Consider the following 18,031-nt stretch of genomic DNA (forward strand, 5'->3'; position numbering starts at 1 on the left):
GCTCTGTCACATTGAGCTATGGCCCGTTGCAGTCCAACATACCTGGCTGGGGACTATGGGAGTTGTAGTGCAACACATAGCTGGCTGAGGGCTTATAGGAGTTGCAGTCCAACGCAGCTAGCTGGTGATTATGGGGGATGTAGTCCAACTCCTCTGGCCGGCACTAGATTGGAGAAGGCTGTGTAATACAGGGGTGGGGAACCTGCGGACCTCCGGATGGTGCTAAGAACACCAGAAGAGCCCTGAGGCTGGATCAGAGCGAGGGTCCATCTAGTCCAGCACTCTGTTCACACAGGGGCCAGGCCGCCGTTGGCCAGGGATGAACATGGTGCAACAGCATAGGGTGACCCTATGAAAAGGAGGACAGGGCTCCTGTATCTTTAACAGTTGCATAGAAAAGGGAATTTCAGCAGGTGTCATTTGTAGGCATGCAGCACCTGGTGAAATCCCCTCTTCATCACAACAGTTAAAGATGCAGGTCCTCTATACTAGAGCAACCATTTTAAAAGAGGGCAGGGCACCTGCAGCTTTCACTGTTGTGATGAAGAGGGGTTTTCACCAGGTTCCCCATACATACAAATGACACCTGCTGAAATTCCCTTTTCAATACAACTGTTAAAGATACAGGAGCCCTGTCCTCCTTTCCATAGGGTCACCCTACAGCAGCAGCACCCTCCCACCCATGTCCCCCCAGCAACCGGTGCACACAGGCTTACTGCCTCGGATACCGTGCTCCAGCCCCCATCATCCCCAGCCAGCATGGCCAGGGATCACGGGTGCTGTAGTCCACCTGGAGCCCCCACCCCACCCGACCCCGCCTTGCAAGAAGGACCGACTTGCCTCCGGCGCGGAATCGCCTCCCTTATTCCGCCACGCGGCCGCGACCTCCGGCCGGCAGGTGGCGCTGCAGGGCGGGCGCGACGCTCCTCGCCTCGCTGCTGCTGCGGCTGCTGTTGCTGCGACAGCGACAGCAGCTTCCTGGAACTGGCCCGGCGCGGCTGCCCGTGCGTCTCTCGCTCTCCGCCCGCCCGCCCGCCCGCCCGGCCCTCCGCAGCGCCCGCCCGCCGCAGAGGCCCGAAGCCCGAAGCCGACGCCCCCACCCCGCCGCGGGAGACGCCCCACAGCGACCCCGGGCCATGGCCGAGTGGAGCCCCGCCCAGGTGGGGGCGCTGGCGGGGGGGCGGCGGGGGAGGGGAGGGGAGGGGCGCGCTCCCCAAGTGGGGGGGCGCCGGTTGCCATGGCTTCATGGGGGGGCTGCTGCCGCGGTGCCCCCTCGGGCCGCCCTGGAGGCGTCTCTGGCGGGGGGGGGACGGGACGGAGCTGCCCACCGGCCCCGGGCGAAGGTGGCTGGTTTGGGGGGCGCGGGGGGGCCGAGGGAGGGAGGGAGGCTGACTGACCCCCTCTCTCCCTGGGGGGGGGGTCCCAGCCACGTCTTTTCCTCGCCCGCCTCCGGATCTCCCCCTCCCCCCCCCCCCCAGCGCACACGGAGGCCTGCCAAGACCGAGACACCCCCCCCCCATTATTTACTTATTTATTTATATAGCACCAACAATGTACTTGGTGCTGTACAAAATATACAAATAAAACAGCGATACCCCCTGCCTAGAGGCCTACAACTCCCCCTCCCTCCTCCCACCCCCACCCCCCCATCATGTCCAGCCAGCTGCTCATTCCCTGTCTGATCCCCCCAATACTACCTGCCTTCTCTCGCCACCTATCCCACCCCTCAAATATCCTTTTGCATTTGGGGCAACGGGTGGCATTGAAATCACTGGCCGTGTTTGTTTCTTAGCCTCCAAGGGGGTGGGGGTGGGGTGGGGTGGGGTGGGTGGATACCGGTCTTGAGGGCAGCAGCAGCAGCCTCCCCTGGGGTGGGGGGTCCAGCTAAAAAGTGCCTTGGGAGGATGGTCCAGGGGAGGGAGGGGAGGCTTCCTAGGTCTCCACCAAGCTGCAGGTAACTCTTTTGCGCAAATCCCTTGCATTTTTGTTTCTGCTACATTTCTCCCACGAAATAAACAAGAGCGCCCAAATGGTTTCCCAGCCAGGCCCTGTCCCGGCCCGCCTCGGGATAGCTGCTTCTGCAAGGTTGTCGCTGCTGCATCATGTGCCTTCCGGGCCTGAAAACGTGACAGCTGTCATTGAGGAATAACTGATGCTTTTCTTTGCTCTTGGCTCCTAATGGAGAGGTGCGACTGCTTTGCCTGCCAGGTCTCAGCGATGGAAGGCTGCCTAGGTCATTCAGCCCTGCCTCTTGCCTAAAGCCCAGGACTTGGAAATGATTCCATATCCCTTAAAGACAGCTGTATTTTCAGACCCCAGCGATGTTTCTAGCTTTGCCTGAAGGATCCCCGACAGAAGCCTGACAAGCGTTTTTCTTGGGGTGGAGGTGGGATGTTGCAACCTCCTCAGGCATCATATTCCATTACTAGATTGCTCTGAGTTAGATTTTTCTAAAGGTTTAACCGAAATCTGCGTTTAAACGGAAGAGGGGAGGAGATGCAGGCCCATTTCACCAGCCCTGCTTGGAACTCTACTCATATTTTTCTCTCTCCCCTTCCCATTTCCTCTTCCTTTTGTGTGTGTCATGTAATTTTAGATTACAAGCCTGCTGGTGGGGACTGTCTTGTTTTGCTTGTGCTGGCTGGGGGACGCTGGGACTTGTAATCCAACACTCTTGAGGGCACCAGGTTGGGACGGTTGCTTTTAAACCTATTGCATCTTGTCCCATGCTCCTTAATGGATAGGGTTTCACTTAAAAGCGTGTCGAACTTTTTTCTCTCTAGTCTTTATACAACCGTTTTTTTTTCATCCTTGGCAATAAACCTATTGCAAACTGTCACAGCTTCCCTCCCCACCCCACAACCCCAGTCTCCAGGAAGGACCTTGAGTATCAGGACTAGAGAATTCCTGCCACTCAGGTAACACTGGCCTAGATGGACCAGTGGGCTGGCTCAATAAAAGCCTGATATATTCAAATATTTTGCGATGTGGTGGTACTTCACAGACTCTCAGCCCAACCCACCTCACAGGGTTGTTTTTGTGAGGATAAAGTGGAGAGGAGGAGGACTGTGTACACTGCCTTGGGTTCCTTGCAGGAAAAATGGCAGGCTATAAATGCAATAATAAATACTTAGTCTTAGATTTGGAAAGGGTATGTCCGCTGACGCGGTCTGCCTTGCTCCAAAGCCTTCCACTTGCTAGTCTTTTAACAGCCAAAAACACAACCTCACTTTTCCATTAAAAAAACTTTTTTTTTGAGTAATCATTAGGCAGCCTGCAGTATAGAACCAAATGTGGCAGTTAAAAACTGAGAGTCTTAGCTTTCCTGTTGTTTTTTAAATATATTATATTCTGGAACTGTGGTTGCTAAGGGACATTTTGAATATCTGGTAGCATAAATCTGAAATTTTAGAAATGAAGAAGCAAATAAAATGCAGCCTGCGTGTTTTTATTTCCCGCATTTGTTAGAATTCCTATGTTCTTAATAATATTACCACTTTTCAAGCACTGATAAGGTTTGTCCCTCTTGAGTGGATCAATTCCCATGTTAGAATGTTTTGGAAACGCATGAATGATGTATTTTAACAATTGTTCGGTGCTTTGAGCTTGATGCTCTTTTGTAATAGATGTGCAGAGTCTGTGTTCCCTCTGTCTGGTCTGGCCGCTGAGGGGAGGATGGCCTTCAGCGAACAGGGCAGCTGGGATTCTTAATTTTGTTTTGATCCAATCATTTTCATTCTGTGCAGATGTGATTTTCATGCTGTTCAAAATGTTTTCCTCTCAGCATCTTTGGGGTAGACCCTAAATCCAGATCTGTTTCTGATGTGGTGCTGAGTGCTAAAAGGCGTTCATAAGAACCTAAGAAGACCCTTGCTGGATCAGACCGAGGGTCTATCTAGTTCAGCATTCTGTTCACACAGTGGACAACTGGCTGCCCAGACGAAATCCACAAGCAGGACATGAATGCCAGTGTGGTGTAGTGGCTAGAGTGTTGGACTAGGAGTTGGGAGATCTGGGTTCTATTTATTTATTTATTTCAAACATTTATATCCCGCCCTATATCAATAAGACCTCAGGGCGGCGAACAGATAAAAGCATACAGTATAAAACAGTAAATATACACAGCTAAAAACAAATTAAACCATAAACCAAGTTAAAACAATATATAATTTAAAAGCAGTAAAACAATTAAAACAGTTAAAACAATGTGCCTAGTGAATTCAACCATTAAAAGCCATGTTTTCACTGGGCACCAGAATAAAATCAGCGTTGGCGCCAGTCGGGCCTCCCAGGGGAGGGCATTCCGCAGTCGGGGTGCCGCCACAGAGGAAGCCCTCTCCCTTGTCCCAACATAGCGAATGTGTTGTGCTGGTGGGATGCGGAGAAGGGCTCCTCCAACAGGTCTCAAGTCTCGGGCAGGCAGATGTAAGGAGAGGCGCTCCCTCAGGTATCGAGGTCCCAAGCCGTTTAGGGCTTTAAACGTCATGACCAACACCTTGAATAATGACGAGGGGCTCTAGTCCCCACTCGGCCATGGAAGCCCACTGGGTGACTTTGGGCCAGTCACAGACTCTCAGCTCAACCTACCTCACAGGGTTGTTGTTGTGAGGCTAGAAATGGAGACAAGGAGGATTATGTACGCTGCCTTAGGTTCCTTGGAGGAATAAAGGCGGGATATAAATGTAATAAATAAATGAGTGCAACACTCTCCTCCCATTATCTCCAAGGCACAAATTAGCACATAATATGAAAACTGTCCAAACTGATGGAAACAGTAACATTCCCCGTAACAGAAGTATCATACAAATCTGGCAGCGCCTGCCAAAGCCCTCGCACGCATCTCCAGGCCAGCAAGGAAGGGACAAGGCAATCTCCTTTGGGGAGGGAGTTCTGCAGCTTCCGTGGCTGTATCCCCCGTCACCCACCCACTGCGCTTCAGGCGTGGGAGCGTGCAGAGCAAGACCTCTGAAGAACTGGGAGCTTTCGGTGGGAGCAGGCAGTCCTTGAGGTACCCTGGAGCTCAGCCTGCTGAGGACTTTAAAGGTCAAAAACAGCGCTGTAAATTGAGCCTGGAAGCCAACAGCAATGAAGGGGTTATTATCGCAAGGTTGGTCGATGCTCCTGGACCAGTCTGCACCCAAGCAGCTGAACCAAGCATTTACTGGAGAGGAGCATAGAATGGGTTCTTGCAGTGTAGTCTAGTGCAGGGTGCGATGGCTGGTGTGGGGGGGCTGTTCTTGACTTGGGGGCTCCCACATTAGGCAGGCCTGCAACACCAGACTGTCCCACAGCCAGGCCCTATCGAAGAGCCACAGAATCCTGGCCTCCGTGTCTTCAGTTAGCCATCCTGGGTCTAAAACAGCCTTCCCCAACATGGTGCCTGCTACAGGCTTTCGACTACAAACCCCATCAGCCTCAGCCAGCTTGGAGCAGTGGTCAGGGGTGATGGGAGTTGTAGTCCAACACATCTAGAGGGCACCCTGTTATGGAAGGTGGTCTAAAAATTACGACTTCTGCATGGCATTGCAAACCGGATACCATTAGCTCATCAGTTGCCCATGGCCAGAGGATAAAATAAGTTTTTTCAACTGCCCCAGGACTGAATTGCTGAGTGCAACACTTAACGGTCAGATTTAAAGGAACCATAGTTGAATATTGCCCAGCAAGTCACAGCTGCTGCTGCTGCTGCTGCACCATCACCCACCTCCATCTGCTTATCTATCTAAGACTCTACCTGGAGTTTCTCCGTCTTTCATGTAGTGTCGCATGATTGAAATTCCGACATGGTCGGCGCTTCTGCTCCTCAGAAATAGCACTGTTTTATGATAGCCCAGGGAGACACCAGGAGGGTCGGGCAGTGGCCCAGAGCAGCCTTCCCCAACCTTGTGCCCCCCCCAGATATTTTGGACTACAACTCCCAGCATGCCCCTACCAGCATATTCTTTATTTTTTGTTTTGTTTTATTCTATTTAAAACTTTTTAAGTTTTTTACATTATTTTTTTAATTATAGTGGTGTTTTTATGGCTTTATATTTTGTGGACGGCCCAGGGGGTTTCAGCCATAGGGTGGTATAGAAATACAATGGATAAATTACAAATAAGCAAATGCTATATTTTACCTGCCTTTGCACACCAGTTGCTAAGAAACATGGGTGGGAAGGTGCTCTTGCGCTCACGTCCTTCTCATGGGTTTCCCACAGGCTGCTAGTTAGCCACGGTGTGAACAGAATGCTGGCCTAGACAGGCCTGTGGTCTGACCCTATTCCATTTCTCTATACATACGCTACGGTTCTAGGGTGACCCTATGAAAAGGAGGACCGGGCTCCTGTATCTTTAACAGTTGCATTGAAAAGGGAATTTCAGCAAGTGTCCTTTGTATATTTGGAGAACCTGGTGAAATTCCCTCTTCATCACAACTGTTAAAGCTGCAGGAGCTATATTGCAGCTATACTGTGACCAGATTTAAAAGAGGGCAAGGCACCTGCAGCTTGAACTGTTGTGATGAAGAGGGAATTTCACCAGGTTCTCCATATATACAAAGGACACCTGCTGAAATTCCCTTTTCAATACAACTGCTAAAAACACAGGAGCCCTGTCCTCCTTTTCATATGGTCACCCTAACGGTTCTCTATTGCCCGTTGACTCTGGTCAGATCCATACACAGGCAGCGTTTGGCCTCAGGCACAGAATTCGTCGTCCTAAGTTTCTAGTCCTGATGGATTTGGAGGTGCAGTTGATAATCCCCAAATGAGGATTAGATGCCAGAGACGGGCAGGGCCCGCTTTCCAGTGCTGGAGTAGAGCTCAGCGCTTTGCACGTTCTCCCCCGTCGTCCAGCAGAGTGGAAGTAATGCAGAACAGGCAAAGGGTGTCCCGCTTCCTGGCACTCTCCCATCCCCGCCTTCAGCTCAGTGTTCCTAGCGATCCTTCCTCGAGACCTCTGGGCAGAGAGGGCAGGGCACTGCGGCTCCATCCCCAGACCATCCAGGAACGTGACCACCCCTTCCCCGTTTCTCTCCTGGCCCACAGGCTCTTCAGTGGGATGTGGAGACCCAGCCCATGGCAGCCGCTCAGCCCCTCGGCATCCCCGAGCAAACGCCCATGGGGGACGTGCTCCCCGAGACGGCCGAGCTCTCCCTGACCGTCGTGGCTGAAATCCAAGCGGTGGAGAGCAAGGTGGATTCTTACGCCGCGCAGCTCATGAGCCTGGAAGGGAGGATAGGGATGGCCGAGACAAAGCTGGACGGCTGTGAGAAGACGGCGGTCGAGTTTGGGAACCAGCTGGAGAGCAAGTGGGCCGCCCTGGGGACCCTGATCCAGGAGTACGGGCAGCTCCAGAGGAGGCTGGAGAACATGGAGAACCTGCTGAAGAACCGGAACTTCTGGATCCTCCGGCTGCCCCCGGGCTCCAGGGGAGAAGCCCCCAAGGTCAGTGGGTGCTGGGGGACAGGTGTAGAGTCTGGACAGACAGTGAGCGCTCTGGGGAAGGCATGGTAGAAAGGCCTCCTTTCGCCTGTCCTCTTAGGGACAGGCCCTACGAGGACAGGCTGAAGGGACTTGGGATGCTCAGTCTGGAGAAGAGGAGACTGAGACAGGTGAGCAGCGTTCAGGTACGTAAAAGGGTGCCACAGGGAAGATGGCCAAGAGCTGTCTTCCACGGCCACGGAAAGCAGGACCCAAAACAATGGGCAGAAGTTACAGCCACCCAAATTCCCATTAAATATAAGACAAAACTTCTCGAGGGTAAGTTCTGTACAACAGTGGAACAGTCTACCTATGTAGGTTGTGGGTTCTCCGTCTCTGGAGGTTTTTAAGAGGGCAGCTACCTCTCATGCGCAGTTTAATTGGCTTTCCTGTGCATTGCAGAGGGTTGGACTAGATTATCCTTGTGGTCCCTTCCAACTCCACGATTCTATGATTCTGCAGTCTGGAGGGGTTTTTCTAATGAATAGGTTTCTTCTTACAGCTGGGCTGGACAGCACGCATCCTGCAGGCAGCCCACCCAGCCCTTTTTGCCCCCACCCCAAATATGAGCGGCAGTGGCTTTTCCACTTAAAAACGAGGTGTATCAGGGACTGCGTGATTTGTTTTAATACAGATTTGCACTCCCTTGGGGCTTCCAGGAGGCCGATCATGCATTTTAAAAAGAGGCACACTCCCCACAAACCTTGTTTTGAAGTGAGAAAGCTGCTTTTTGGCCAACACCAAATTGCCGCCAAAATTTGGAGGTGGGGATTTTGGCCATGTGGTGGTGGTGGTGGTGGGCTGGCAGTCCCCACTGGGTTCCCAGGGTTGGGAAATGGCCTCCAGACCCTGCCTTACAGTTTCACTTCCTGGTTTAACACAGTTGTCTGTATAAAATGGCAGTAAAATTAGCAATGAAATGAAACAACAAGAGTAATTCCATAATGCATTAAAAGCTCGGGAGAATAAAACTGTCTCCAGCTTGCCCCAAAAGGTCTATGATACCAGCTGAGAATCTGTGGAGAGAGTCTTCTACTGTTCAGAGGAGGGCAACCAGGATGATCAGGGGTCTGGAAACAAAGCCCTATGAAGAGAGACTGAAAGAACTGGGCATGTTTAGCCTGGAGAAGAGAAGATTGAAGGGAGACATGATAGCACTCTTCAAATACTTAAAAGGTTGTCACACAGAGGAGGGCCAGAATCTCTTCTCGATCCTCCCAGAGTGCAGGACACGGAATAACGGGCTCAAGTGAAAGGAAGCCAGATTCCGCCTGGACATCAGGAAAAACTTCCTGACTGTTAGAGCAGTACGACAATGGAATCAGTTACCTAGGGAGGTGGTGGGCTCTCCCACACTAGAGGCCTTCAAGAGGCAGCTGGACAAGCATCTGTCAGGGATGCTTTAGGGTGGATTCCTGCATTGAGCAGGGGGTTGGACTGGATGGCCTTGTAGGCCCCTTCCAACTCTGCTATTCTATGATTCTATGAACTAAGGTGCCACCACTGAAAAGGCTGTACTTTTGGTCACCATCGCCTTGCCTCTTAGAGAGTCTGTTGTTAATTTTTGTTTGTTTACATATATAGCCAATGATGGATAGTTCTTTAGAAAATACAAGACGACTGGTCTCCTGCCCAGACGGGGCTTCCAGTCTAAAACTCTACTCGGGGAAGAATACAGAGGAAAGGGAGGGTGATTTTGGCAAGATAAATGAAAAAAAAATGGGTATTATTTCATAAAGGGCTGGCTGGGGGTTGCTGGGAGTTGTAGTCCAACCTTTCTTTCTTTTTTAATACCAACCAATAGCCAAAGTTCTCTGGGCAGTCCATAAAAATCACCCCCCTAAAATACATGATAAAGCATAGTATAAAACCTTTTAAAAAGCATGAGGGGCAGCAAGGAAAAAAGAGAGTTGTTTTTGGGAGCAAGACCTGCTGAGGAGGGTGGCACAGTGCAAAATTCACAGGCTTGTGGAAGGCTTTGAATTTTAAAGACAAGGAGTTTTTGCTAGATCTGGGATCAGGCAGGATGTCTGTGTAGAGATTTCAGGAGGGGTGTCCTATGATCAGAGTGACAAGAGAAGTTACTGACTTGGATTTAAGATGGTGGGACCTGAGGTTCTGCTTCCGATCCAGACCTTAAAGCGGGGACACGTTCATGTGGGAGCAGGCGGTCCTTCAGGTGCTCCTGCTGCCAAGCTGTCCAGAGCTTCACCAGGACCCTCGAACGGTGCCCAGAAACGTAACTGGAAGCCAGTGAAGGTGTTTTGTTTTCAATACTGGCAGGATGTTTTTTTGAGTGGCCTTGTACCATCCCGTAATCGCTGTGCCTTAGTCTGAGGTTTGAGATGATAACTCTTCAGCTCATTTTCATCTTCAGCTGTTTAGTCAAGGCTGCACTGAGTAAAAGGAGAGAAATCGGCTCCTGGATCATTAGGAGATCATAGAATCATAGAATAGCAGAGTTGGAAGGGGCCTACAAGGCCATCGAGTCCAACCCCCTGCTCAATGCAGGAACCCACCCTAAAGCATCCCTGACAGATGGTTGTCCAGCTGCCTCTTGAACGCCTCTAGTGTGGGAGAGCCCACCACTTCCCTAGGTAACTGGTTCCATTGTCGTACTGCTCTAACAGTCAGGAAGTTTTTCCTGATGTCCAGCCGGAATCTAGCTTCCTTTAACTTGAGCCTGTTATTCCGTGTCCTGCACTCTGGGAGGATCGAGAGGAGATCCTGGCCCTCCGCTGTGTGACAAGCTTTTAAGTAGGTTTGCCTCATTGAGATGTTTGCCTCATTTATGCTCAGCCCTGAGATAAGATGGCCTTTGGCCCTGCTCCTTGGGAATTTATGGCAGTTGCGGTCCCAACACATCTGGAGGGTGGCAGGTGGAGGCAGGCTGCCCGGTTGCCTACAGATCGCTGTGGAGGGCGGCCAGGTTGAGGGTGGGGGGGGGGAGACCAGGGCCAGTTCCCTGTCACAAATAAGACTACTGGACTCCAGTGTCAAGTAGGTTAGAAACTGGCCCTATATCCAGGGGCTTGGGGCCACGGCGGAGGACTGGGGTCGTGAATTCTCGCACTGTGTGATGTGATTGCAGGTCCCATTGCTGTTTGATGAAGCCTCCTGCAGCTTCTCTGAGCAGGAGTGGAGGAGTCTGGACGAAGGGCAGAAGGACCTCTACCGGCACATCATGAAGTGCAACTACAAGGCCGTGGTCTCCGTGGGTAAGGGGCCCGCCTGGGGGGGCTGAGCAGGGCCTTCCTTGCGCACCCGAGCGCTCCTGGCAGCCGGGCTGGCTAAGCGGCCTGAGCTTCGCTGCTCAAGCCACACAATCCAGGCCGTGGGGTGCTCTGAGCACAGAACTGGTGCAAGAGACCTGGGAGTCCGTCCCCAGTTTTCCCTCTTGCGAGTACGGTCTCTTCCGGCCTGCGTCGGGTCTTCAGAGCCTCCGGCAGGAGCCTCTGCCAAATGCCAGGGATTGAACCGGAGAACTGGCACAAGCAGAGCAGGGCTCTTATAAGGACGCCGGAAGAGCCCTGCTGGATCAGGCCGGGGCCCAGCATTCTGCTCACACCGTGGGCAGCCAGGTGCCTCTGGGAAGCCCACGATCAGGAGATGAGCACAACAACACACCCACACCCACACCCACACACGCCTGTATTCCCCAGCCACTGTGCCCTCTGAGACTGAAGGCTTCATACAGCCATCAGGTCTAGGAGTCACAGACAGCCTTCTCCTCCAGGAGAGGATATCCACTGTGACGCGTGCTGAGGAAGCAAGTCTTTCCTGATAACTTCTGCAAGTGAGCCGAGCTGCATGCAACAGGCGAAGGCATCGAACTTGGGTGGTCATTGGCCGTTTCCCTGGCAGGAAATTCCTTTCCAACTCAGACAGGGTTGAAACCGGTCTTTGATTCCCTTTATGTGAGCTAAACCCACCCCCAGAGTCATTCCCATAGGAAAGGTACATGTCACGTGCCTACTCCCCTTAAGATCCTTCCTGTAGACCCCTGGGGTGGGGGGGAGCTGGATGGGGGCCGGGAGGAAGCCCAGTTCCCTTCGTCCTGGGTTTTGGAACAAGGGGATCTCCTGACCCTGATCCTTTGCGTTCCCACCTGCAGATGCTGCCATCTCTAAACCGGATCTGCTCTCGCGGATTGAGCAAGCAGAAGTTGCGGATCAGGGAGATTGTGAGGAAAGGGAGCCCCTTAAAGAGTCCACCCTAGGTGAGTGAACACATTGGTAACCATGAAGCATGCTGGTTGCGTGGGGTGGGGAGAGAGAACGAGAGAGGCCTTAGCTAGACCTAAGGTTTAACCTGGGGTCGTCCCTGCCTGCTCCCGGGATGCCCTGTGTGTCATTAACATGAACAGGGACGATCCCGGGATAAACCTTAGGTCTAGCTAAGGCCAGAGAGAGAGAGAGAGAGAGAGAGAGAATGAGCGAGCTCATGATTGGGAGATTCTTCACAGCCATAAGCACCAGAAACTTGCTGGGTGGTGTTATTCCCCCCCCCCCCCCCGAATGAAAGCAGGCATTCTCAGGCGGTGGAACTCTGCACCCAAAGCCAAAGGCCCCCTGCTGCTCCCGTGCTGGGATGCGACTGCTGAACACGTTCCGTCCGCCCTTGAGTGACTGAAGGTGGCAGAGGTGTCTGCAGTAGAACGTCTCCTCCTTGAATCCTCTCAGCTGGGGCGGCCTTCTGAAGACCTGCCTGGCCTGTGGCGGTGGCGAGAGGTTGTTGTACCTTCTTCTTCTCCCTTTTAAACAGGCTCCCCAATTTCTGCCCTCAACGATAGTTCCTGGATGGAGCAGGAGGAGATGTCCCTTGTCAAGAGCATGGGGGACCTGGAGGAGAGGGAAATCCCGGGAGAGCCTGCCCTGGGGACGTTGGACAGAGGTGAGGCTGGAGAGGCCGGGTGTGTGTATGTGTGTGTGTGTGAACCCGGGATCATCAGGCTCCGGGGGAATGGGGGATTCCCCTGCGGAAGGGTGCCTGGGATTGGCATGGAATGAGAACGCGGCTGAGGATGAGGCGGAGAAGGCTGCCTGCAGTTCAGAGCTCAGCATTTCTGAGGAGCGGAGCGGGGGACGCGTCCCGCTGGCGTTGTGCCCGGTCTTCCCTTGGCTCTGGCCCCAGCCATCCACCGTAGGGGGATCTCTCCCAATTTGGCCTCTCCCTGTCGTCTCCTCCTTTGGTGGCGCGTGTAAAAACTGGGCACATGGCCACGTGTGGGCCCTGGGTGTGGTAAGAACAAGCCGTCCCATCGGCAAAGGCTGCAGAGGGAGACGGGAGTGAGAGAGTCCTCGAGCCTGGGCAGGGAAGGATTTTGCACAACAACCCTGTCAGGTAGGTTAGGCTGAGAGAGAACGGGCAGGATCAAAACCTGCCCGTGCGCCAGCAGGGCCCACCGTGAGTGCAGCGGGGAGGGAGCAGTTCTAAAAGCAGCCTGAAATGAGGGGAAGGGCTTGTTTCCGGATCGGGGCAGGTCAGCAGGGGTCGTAGAGACGAGCATTTCCGTTTCTTCCTGTTGCGGGGATGGCGGCTCCTCCTGCTTGTGCAGCCGATTGAGCGGGAGCGCAGGGGCAGCACGGGATCCCGCCCGAGGCCACCCGGTGAGCTTCACAGCCGAGCGGGGATCTCCACATGGCTTATTTGCGGGGTCTCTTCCTGGCACAGAATACGACCAGCTCTGCTGAGAATCTGGCGTCTTGAGCGGCGCTGGTGATGGAGGGATGCCCAAAGGTGTACCCCGGTGGTGTTTCCTCTGGGGGTGTTCTCAGGGCAGGAAGGGCATCCCCCATATCCAGAACGATGGGCTTTGGACTCGATGGCCTTTTAGGCCCCTTCCATTCTATGTCTGTCGTGAGCGTTCTGGCTTATGCGCTGGCGTCCTTTGGAGCTGCCTGCTCTGCTGTGAATCTGCTCTTTGTAGGCGGTGCGGATCAACTGCGAGCCAACGCCTTGGCAGCCGGGCCATTCCCACTGCAGGGTGGCTTGATCGGCACCTCCCTCCTCTGCTCTCCCAAGCGCCATCGACGAGCCTGTTTTTCTTTCCTTTGGCCAGATGCTCCCCAGCTCCTGGAGGAAGACCCCGAAAGCTTGGAGCTCCCCGGCATGTTCCCCAGGAAATGGTCGGAGGTTTTCCAGGGCCCGGGCGAGGAGCTGCTCTGCGAAAGCCACCCCCTCGCGGCCGCCCTGCCGAGGAAGCCTCCAGGGAGCAGCCTGAGGCGCTCCGCCCGCTGTGTGGCCGACACGCGGAAAGAGGACTCCTCGGCGTTGTCCGCGGAAGCCCTCACCGGGCCCTACATCTGCTGCGAGTGCGGGGAAGGCTTCCTGGACAAGCAGCTCTTCACCACCCACCAGAGGAGCCACGGCGGAGGGGGCCCCTACCCCGCCATGGACCCCGGGGGAGGCCTGAAGCTGAAGCCCCACCCGCTCGCGCTCCAGAGAGCCCCGACTCCGGCCCGGCCCAAAGCGCCCAAGCGGCCCGAGCCCCAGCGGAGCTCTGGGCTCAAGCCCGGCGCTGGGAAGCGCCCGGGCAACCACATGGTGGAGAGGCCCTACACCTGCACGCAGTGCAAGGAGAGCTTCAAGCTGGAGGTGAGCCTCGTCCTCCACCAGAAGCTCCACACGGGGAAAGGCGACGGGCCGCTGACCTGCACTTACTGCGGCAAGGACTTCCGCGACCTCTCCAAGGCCGTCCGCCACCAGCGCATCCACACGGGCGAGCGGCCCTACCAGTGCACGGAGTGCGGCAAGAGCTTCATCCGGCGGGACCACCTGCTCAAGCACTGGCGGGTCCACACCGGCGAGACGCCCTACCAGTGCGCCACCTGCGGGAAGAACTTCCGCTACAAGGAGTCCCTGAACTGCCACCAGAAGATCCACACCCGCAACCCGGCCGCCCACCACCTGGCCCTCGCAACGCCGGCCGGCCTGGTGGGCTTGAAGCAAGAGCAGCCGTAGTGGCCCTTGCAGCGCCGAAGCGGGCCCGGTCTGCCCCCAGGTGCCCCAGGGCATGCTGGGATGTGGGGGCGGGGCTCCTTTCCGCTGACTGTTAGAGCATCGCTTGCCCCCGCGCTGTGCGGGGGGCCGAGTCGTAAGCTAAAGTCCTGCTTCTGGCCGGGCGGGACGCCGATTGCACTCGGGCGGGCCTCCGTGGCGTTTCCGTGGGCCTGCCGTGCCCGAGTCTGTTCCACGTGGCGGAGAATCGGCCTGGGGGTTGGGGGAGGAGGGTTGTGGCCTGTGAAGGGGAGGCACCTTCCAGCAAGTCTCCGCTGCCGCTTCTCCCTCGTGCTCACACAGGACCCCCAAATCTCCAGCTCACTTTTCTGCTTCGTCTTATTGCCGTGTGAGCCCACCTCGAGGCGGATGCTCACGCAACACACGCACGCCACACACGAACCACGCAGCGGGGGTCCGGAGTTGGGGAGGTGGATGTGCAAGCCTGCAGTGTATAAATTATCTTTACCCCCACCCCCACCCCCACCCCTCTCCCTCCCTCCCTCCCTCCCACCCAGGATCCTGTCCAGAGGGGCTGCGTGGCCCCCAGTTGGAACCCCGGCCCTGTGGAGCACTGCCACAAAGCTGAAATCAAAACCACCCTTTCCCAGTTAATTGTTGTTAGTAAAGGTGTGTGTTTCTGTTCCTTAATTTTCAAACTGCATTTGGTGACACTCCCCGGTCGTGTGTTCGCGTGAGAGCAGCTTCAGCCAGGCTCCGGAGCAGGTTGGTTCTGGTTGTTCTAATCCAACGCCCGGCGCTTGTGTTGTCTTGTTCCACCGTATGAAGTTGCTGCAGGACTTGCCGCCTGCCCCATAGCGCCCCAGTTCTCCCACACTCCAGTGCGTCAGAGAACTGCCCCCGTCGTCTTGCTGTTGAGGTTGTTCTTTTCTTCCCTTTTTTTTTCCCTTTTTTTTTTTTTACAAAAGGCATCTTTGTAAATATTGGTTGAATTATATATGACTTTCAGTGTTGTTGAGCTAAATGTCAGCTGAGGTGACCATAACGAACCAGCTTTTCCTCTGTGTGACGTCCGGTGTTTGGTCTGTGGCTGCGTGTGTGTGTGTGTGTGTGTGTGTTTTTGTAACACCTTCTTTTGCAATATCTGTCAATACAAGTGTGTCTCTTCCGAAGCCGCGTCGTCTCTGGGCGAGTCGTAAAACGGAGCCTCACCGAAGCAGCTCTTGGTTGGACGTGAGCGCGTTCGCCCTGGGGAAACGTCCTGTGCGGGCAGGATGGCTTCCTGGCGTTTAAAAAGGCCTGGCGGGGATGCCAGCCAGACGGGCTGAATGCCAAGGCCATGGGGCAAAAGGGGGAGGTCCCTAATAGGGCGGAGTGTGGGTTGGTCTTGCCTCCCAGGTCTCCTTTTGGATGTTATTATTATTATTATTATTATTATTATTATTATTATTATTATTATTATTTATATAGCACCATCAATGTACATGGTGCTGTACAGATTACACAGTAAATAGCAAGACCCTGCCGCATAGGCTTACAATCTAATAAAGTTGTAGTAAACAATAAGGAGGGAAAGAGAATGCAAACAGGCACAGGGAAGTGTAAACAGGCACCGGGTGGGGTGAAGCTAACAGTATAGAGTCAGAACAAACTCAATATTTAAAAGCTATAGGGAAAAGAAAAGTTTTTAGCTGAGTTTTAAAAGCTGTGATTGAGTTTGTAGTTCTCAAGTGTTCTGGAAGAGCGTTCCAGGCGTGAGGGGCAGCAGAAGAAAAAGGACGAAGCCGAGCAAGGGAAGTGGAGGTCCTTGGGCAGGTGAGAAGCATGGCATCAGAGGAGCGGAGAGCACGAGCAGGGCAATAGTGTGAGATGAGAGAGGAGAGATAGGCAGGAGCTAGACCGTGAAAAGCTTTGAAGGTCAACAGGAGAAGTTTATATTGGATTCTGGAGTGAATTGGGAGCCAATGAAGAGATTTCAGAAGTGGAGTGACATGGTCAGAGCGGCGGGCCAAGAAGATGATCTTAGCAGCAGAGTGGTGAACAGAGACCAGCGGACTGATGTGAGACGAAGGAAGGCCAGAGAGAAGAAGGTTGCAGTAGTCCAACCGAGAGATAACCAGTGCGTGAACGAGGAAGCTGCTCTTACTGAGGGTCCATCACACAGGAAGTGATCCTGGCCAGGCAGCTCTTTGGGGTCACATTTATTTATTTTATTACGTTTATATACCGCCCCACAGCTGAAGCTCTCTGGGCAGTTTACAAAAGTTAAAAACATTAAACATTAAAAAAGTATACAAAATTTAAAAACCACCAGAAACATAAAGACAGTAGTATAAAAACAACAGTATCCATTTAAAAGCAACAGTTCTGGGGTCCGTTAAAAAACAAACAGCGTTGCTAAATGCTGTTAAATGCCTGGGAGAAGAGAAAAGTCTTGACCTGGCGCATGAAAGATAACAATGTTGGCGCCAGGCGGGCCTCATCGGGGAGATCATTCCACAGTCGGGGGGCCACCACCAAAAAGGCCCTCTCCCTTGTTGCCATCCTCTGAGCTTCCCTTGGAGTCGGCACTTGGAGGAGGACCTTAGATGTTGAGCGCAGTGTGCAGGTAGGTTCATGTCGGGAGAGGCGTTCCGTCAGGTATTGCGGTCCCAAGCCATGTAGGGCTGTATAGGTTAAAACCTATAAAACCTACACCTGACTGAAGCGTTGCTGGGGAATGAACCATCACCCCAGCAGCCCCCAAAATATGCTTTAAGGTATGCTTTGAAGTGGATTCCTGCACTGAGCAGGGGGTTGGACTCGGCCTTCTAGGACCCTTCCAACTCTACTATGCTATGATTCTATGACTCTACTCCTGGGTCTTTGCCTGCAAGGGATTCACATACCTGGAGGCACCATGACTGCCTCCCCTAATTTCCTAAAGAACACCTCATCCCTCTGTCTGATGTGTTCCTTGATGCTACCTGCTACACAGGTAGGACCACAGGTGTGGTGGCAGCGGCCAGGAGATCTCTTTGACTTTGTGATGAGCTTGCAGCAACAAAGGCTGACTTTACATCCACCCGGTTCGAAAGAGATAGGCTTGAGCATTTTATTTATTTATTTAACCCATTTATATGCTGTTTACCATATCAAAAGATATCTAAGCAGTCTGCGGAGACAGAAGGAAATACAACACAATGAATTATTTTCATTGAAAATTTTCATTTTCAGATTATAAAGAAGTCAATCTGTAAACACCTTGAAATCAATGCGGTGATCACTAGAAGCCAACATGGATTTGTCAGGAACAAGTCCTGTCAGACTAATTTGATCTCATTTTTTGATCAGGTAACCTCCCTTGTGGACTGTGGGAATGCTGTGGATGTCATATATCTTGACTTCAGCAAAGCTTTTGACAAAGTGCCCCATGATATTCTGATTAACAAACTAGCTAAAAGTGGGCTAGATGGAACAACTATTAGGTGGATTCACAGTTGGCTACAGAATTGGACTCAAAGAGTACTTATCAATGGAACCTTCTCAAACTGGGGAGAGGCAACGAGTGGGGTACCGCAGGGCTCAGTCCTGGGCCCAGTGCTCTTCAACATTTTTATTAATGATTT

The 18,031-nt window shown here is 53.2% G+C and overlaps 1 protein-coding gene across 1 annotated transcript in view; it reads left to right on the forward strand.

Moving 5' to 3' along the window:
- The first annotated feature begins 1,105 nt into the window (after positions 1-1,105).
- The window catches only part of LOC134413398 (uncharacterized), a 41,617-nt gene continuing 24,691 nt past the window's right edge, over positions 1,106-18,031 (forward strand). The window contains exons 1-6 of the mRNA XM_063147581.1: positions 1,106-1,160; positions 7,029-7,427; positions 10,555-10,681; positions 11,578-11,682; positions 12,228-12,356; positions 13,525-14,422. Coding sequence (XP_063003651.1) covers positions 1,137-1,160; positions 7,029-7,427; positions 10,555-10,681; positions 11,578-11,682; positions 12,228-12,356; positions 13,525-14,422 — 1,682 coding nt within the window. The 5' untranslated portion in view covers positions 1,106-1,136. The remainder of the gene's footprint in view (positions 1,161-7,028; positions 7,428-10,554; positions 10,682-11,577; positions 11,683-12,227; positions 12,357-13,524; positions 14,423-18,031) is intronic.

The sequence above is a fragment of the Elgaria multicarinata genome, chromosome 1 (assembly GCF_023053635.1).
Source record: "Elgaria multicarinata webbii isolate HBS135686 ecotype San Diego chromosome 1, rElgMul1.1.pri, whole genome shotgun sequence".
NCBI classification, from domain to species: domain Eukaryota; kingdom Metazoa; phylum Chordata; class Lepidosauria; order Squamata; family Anguidae; genus Elgaria; species Elgaria multicarinata.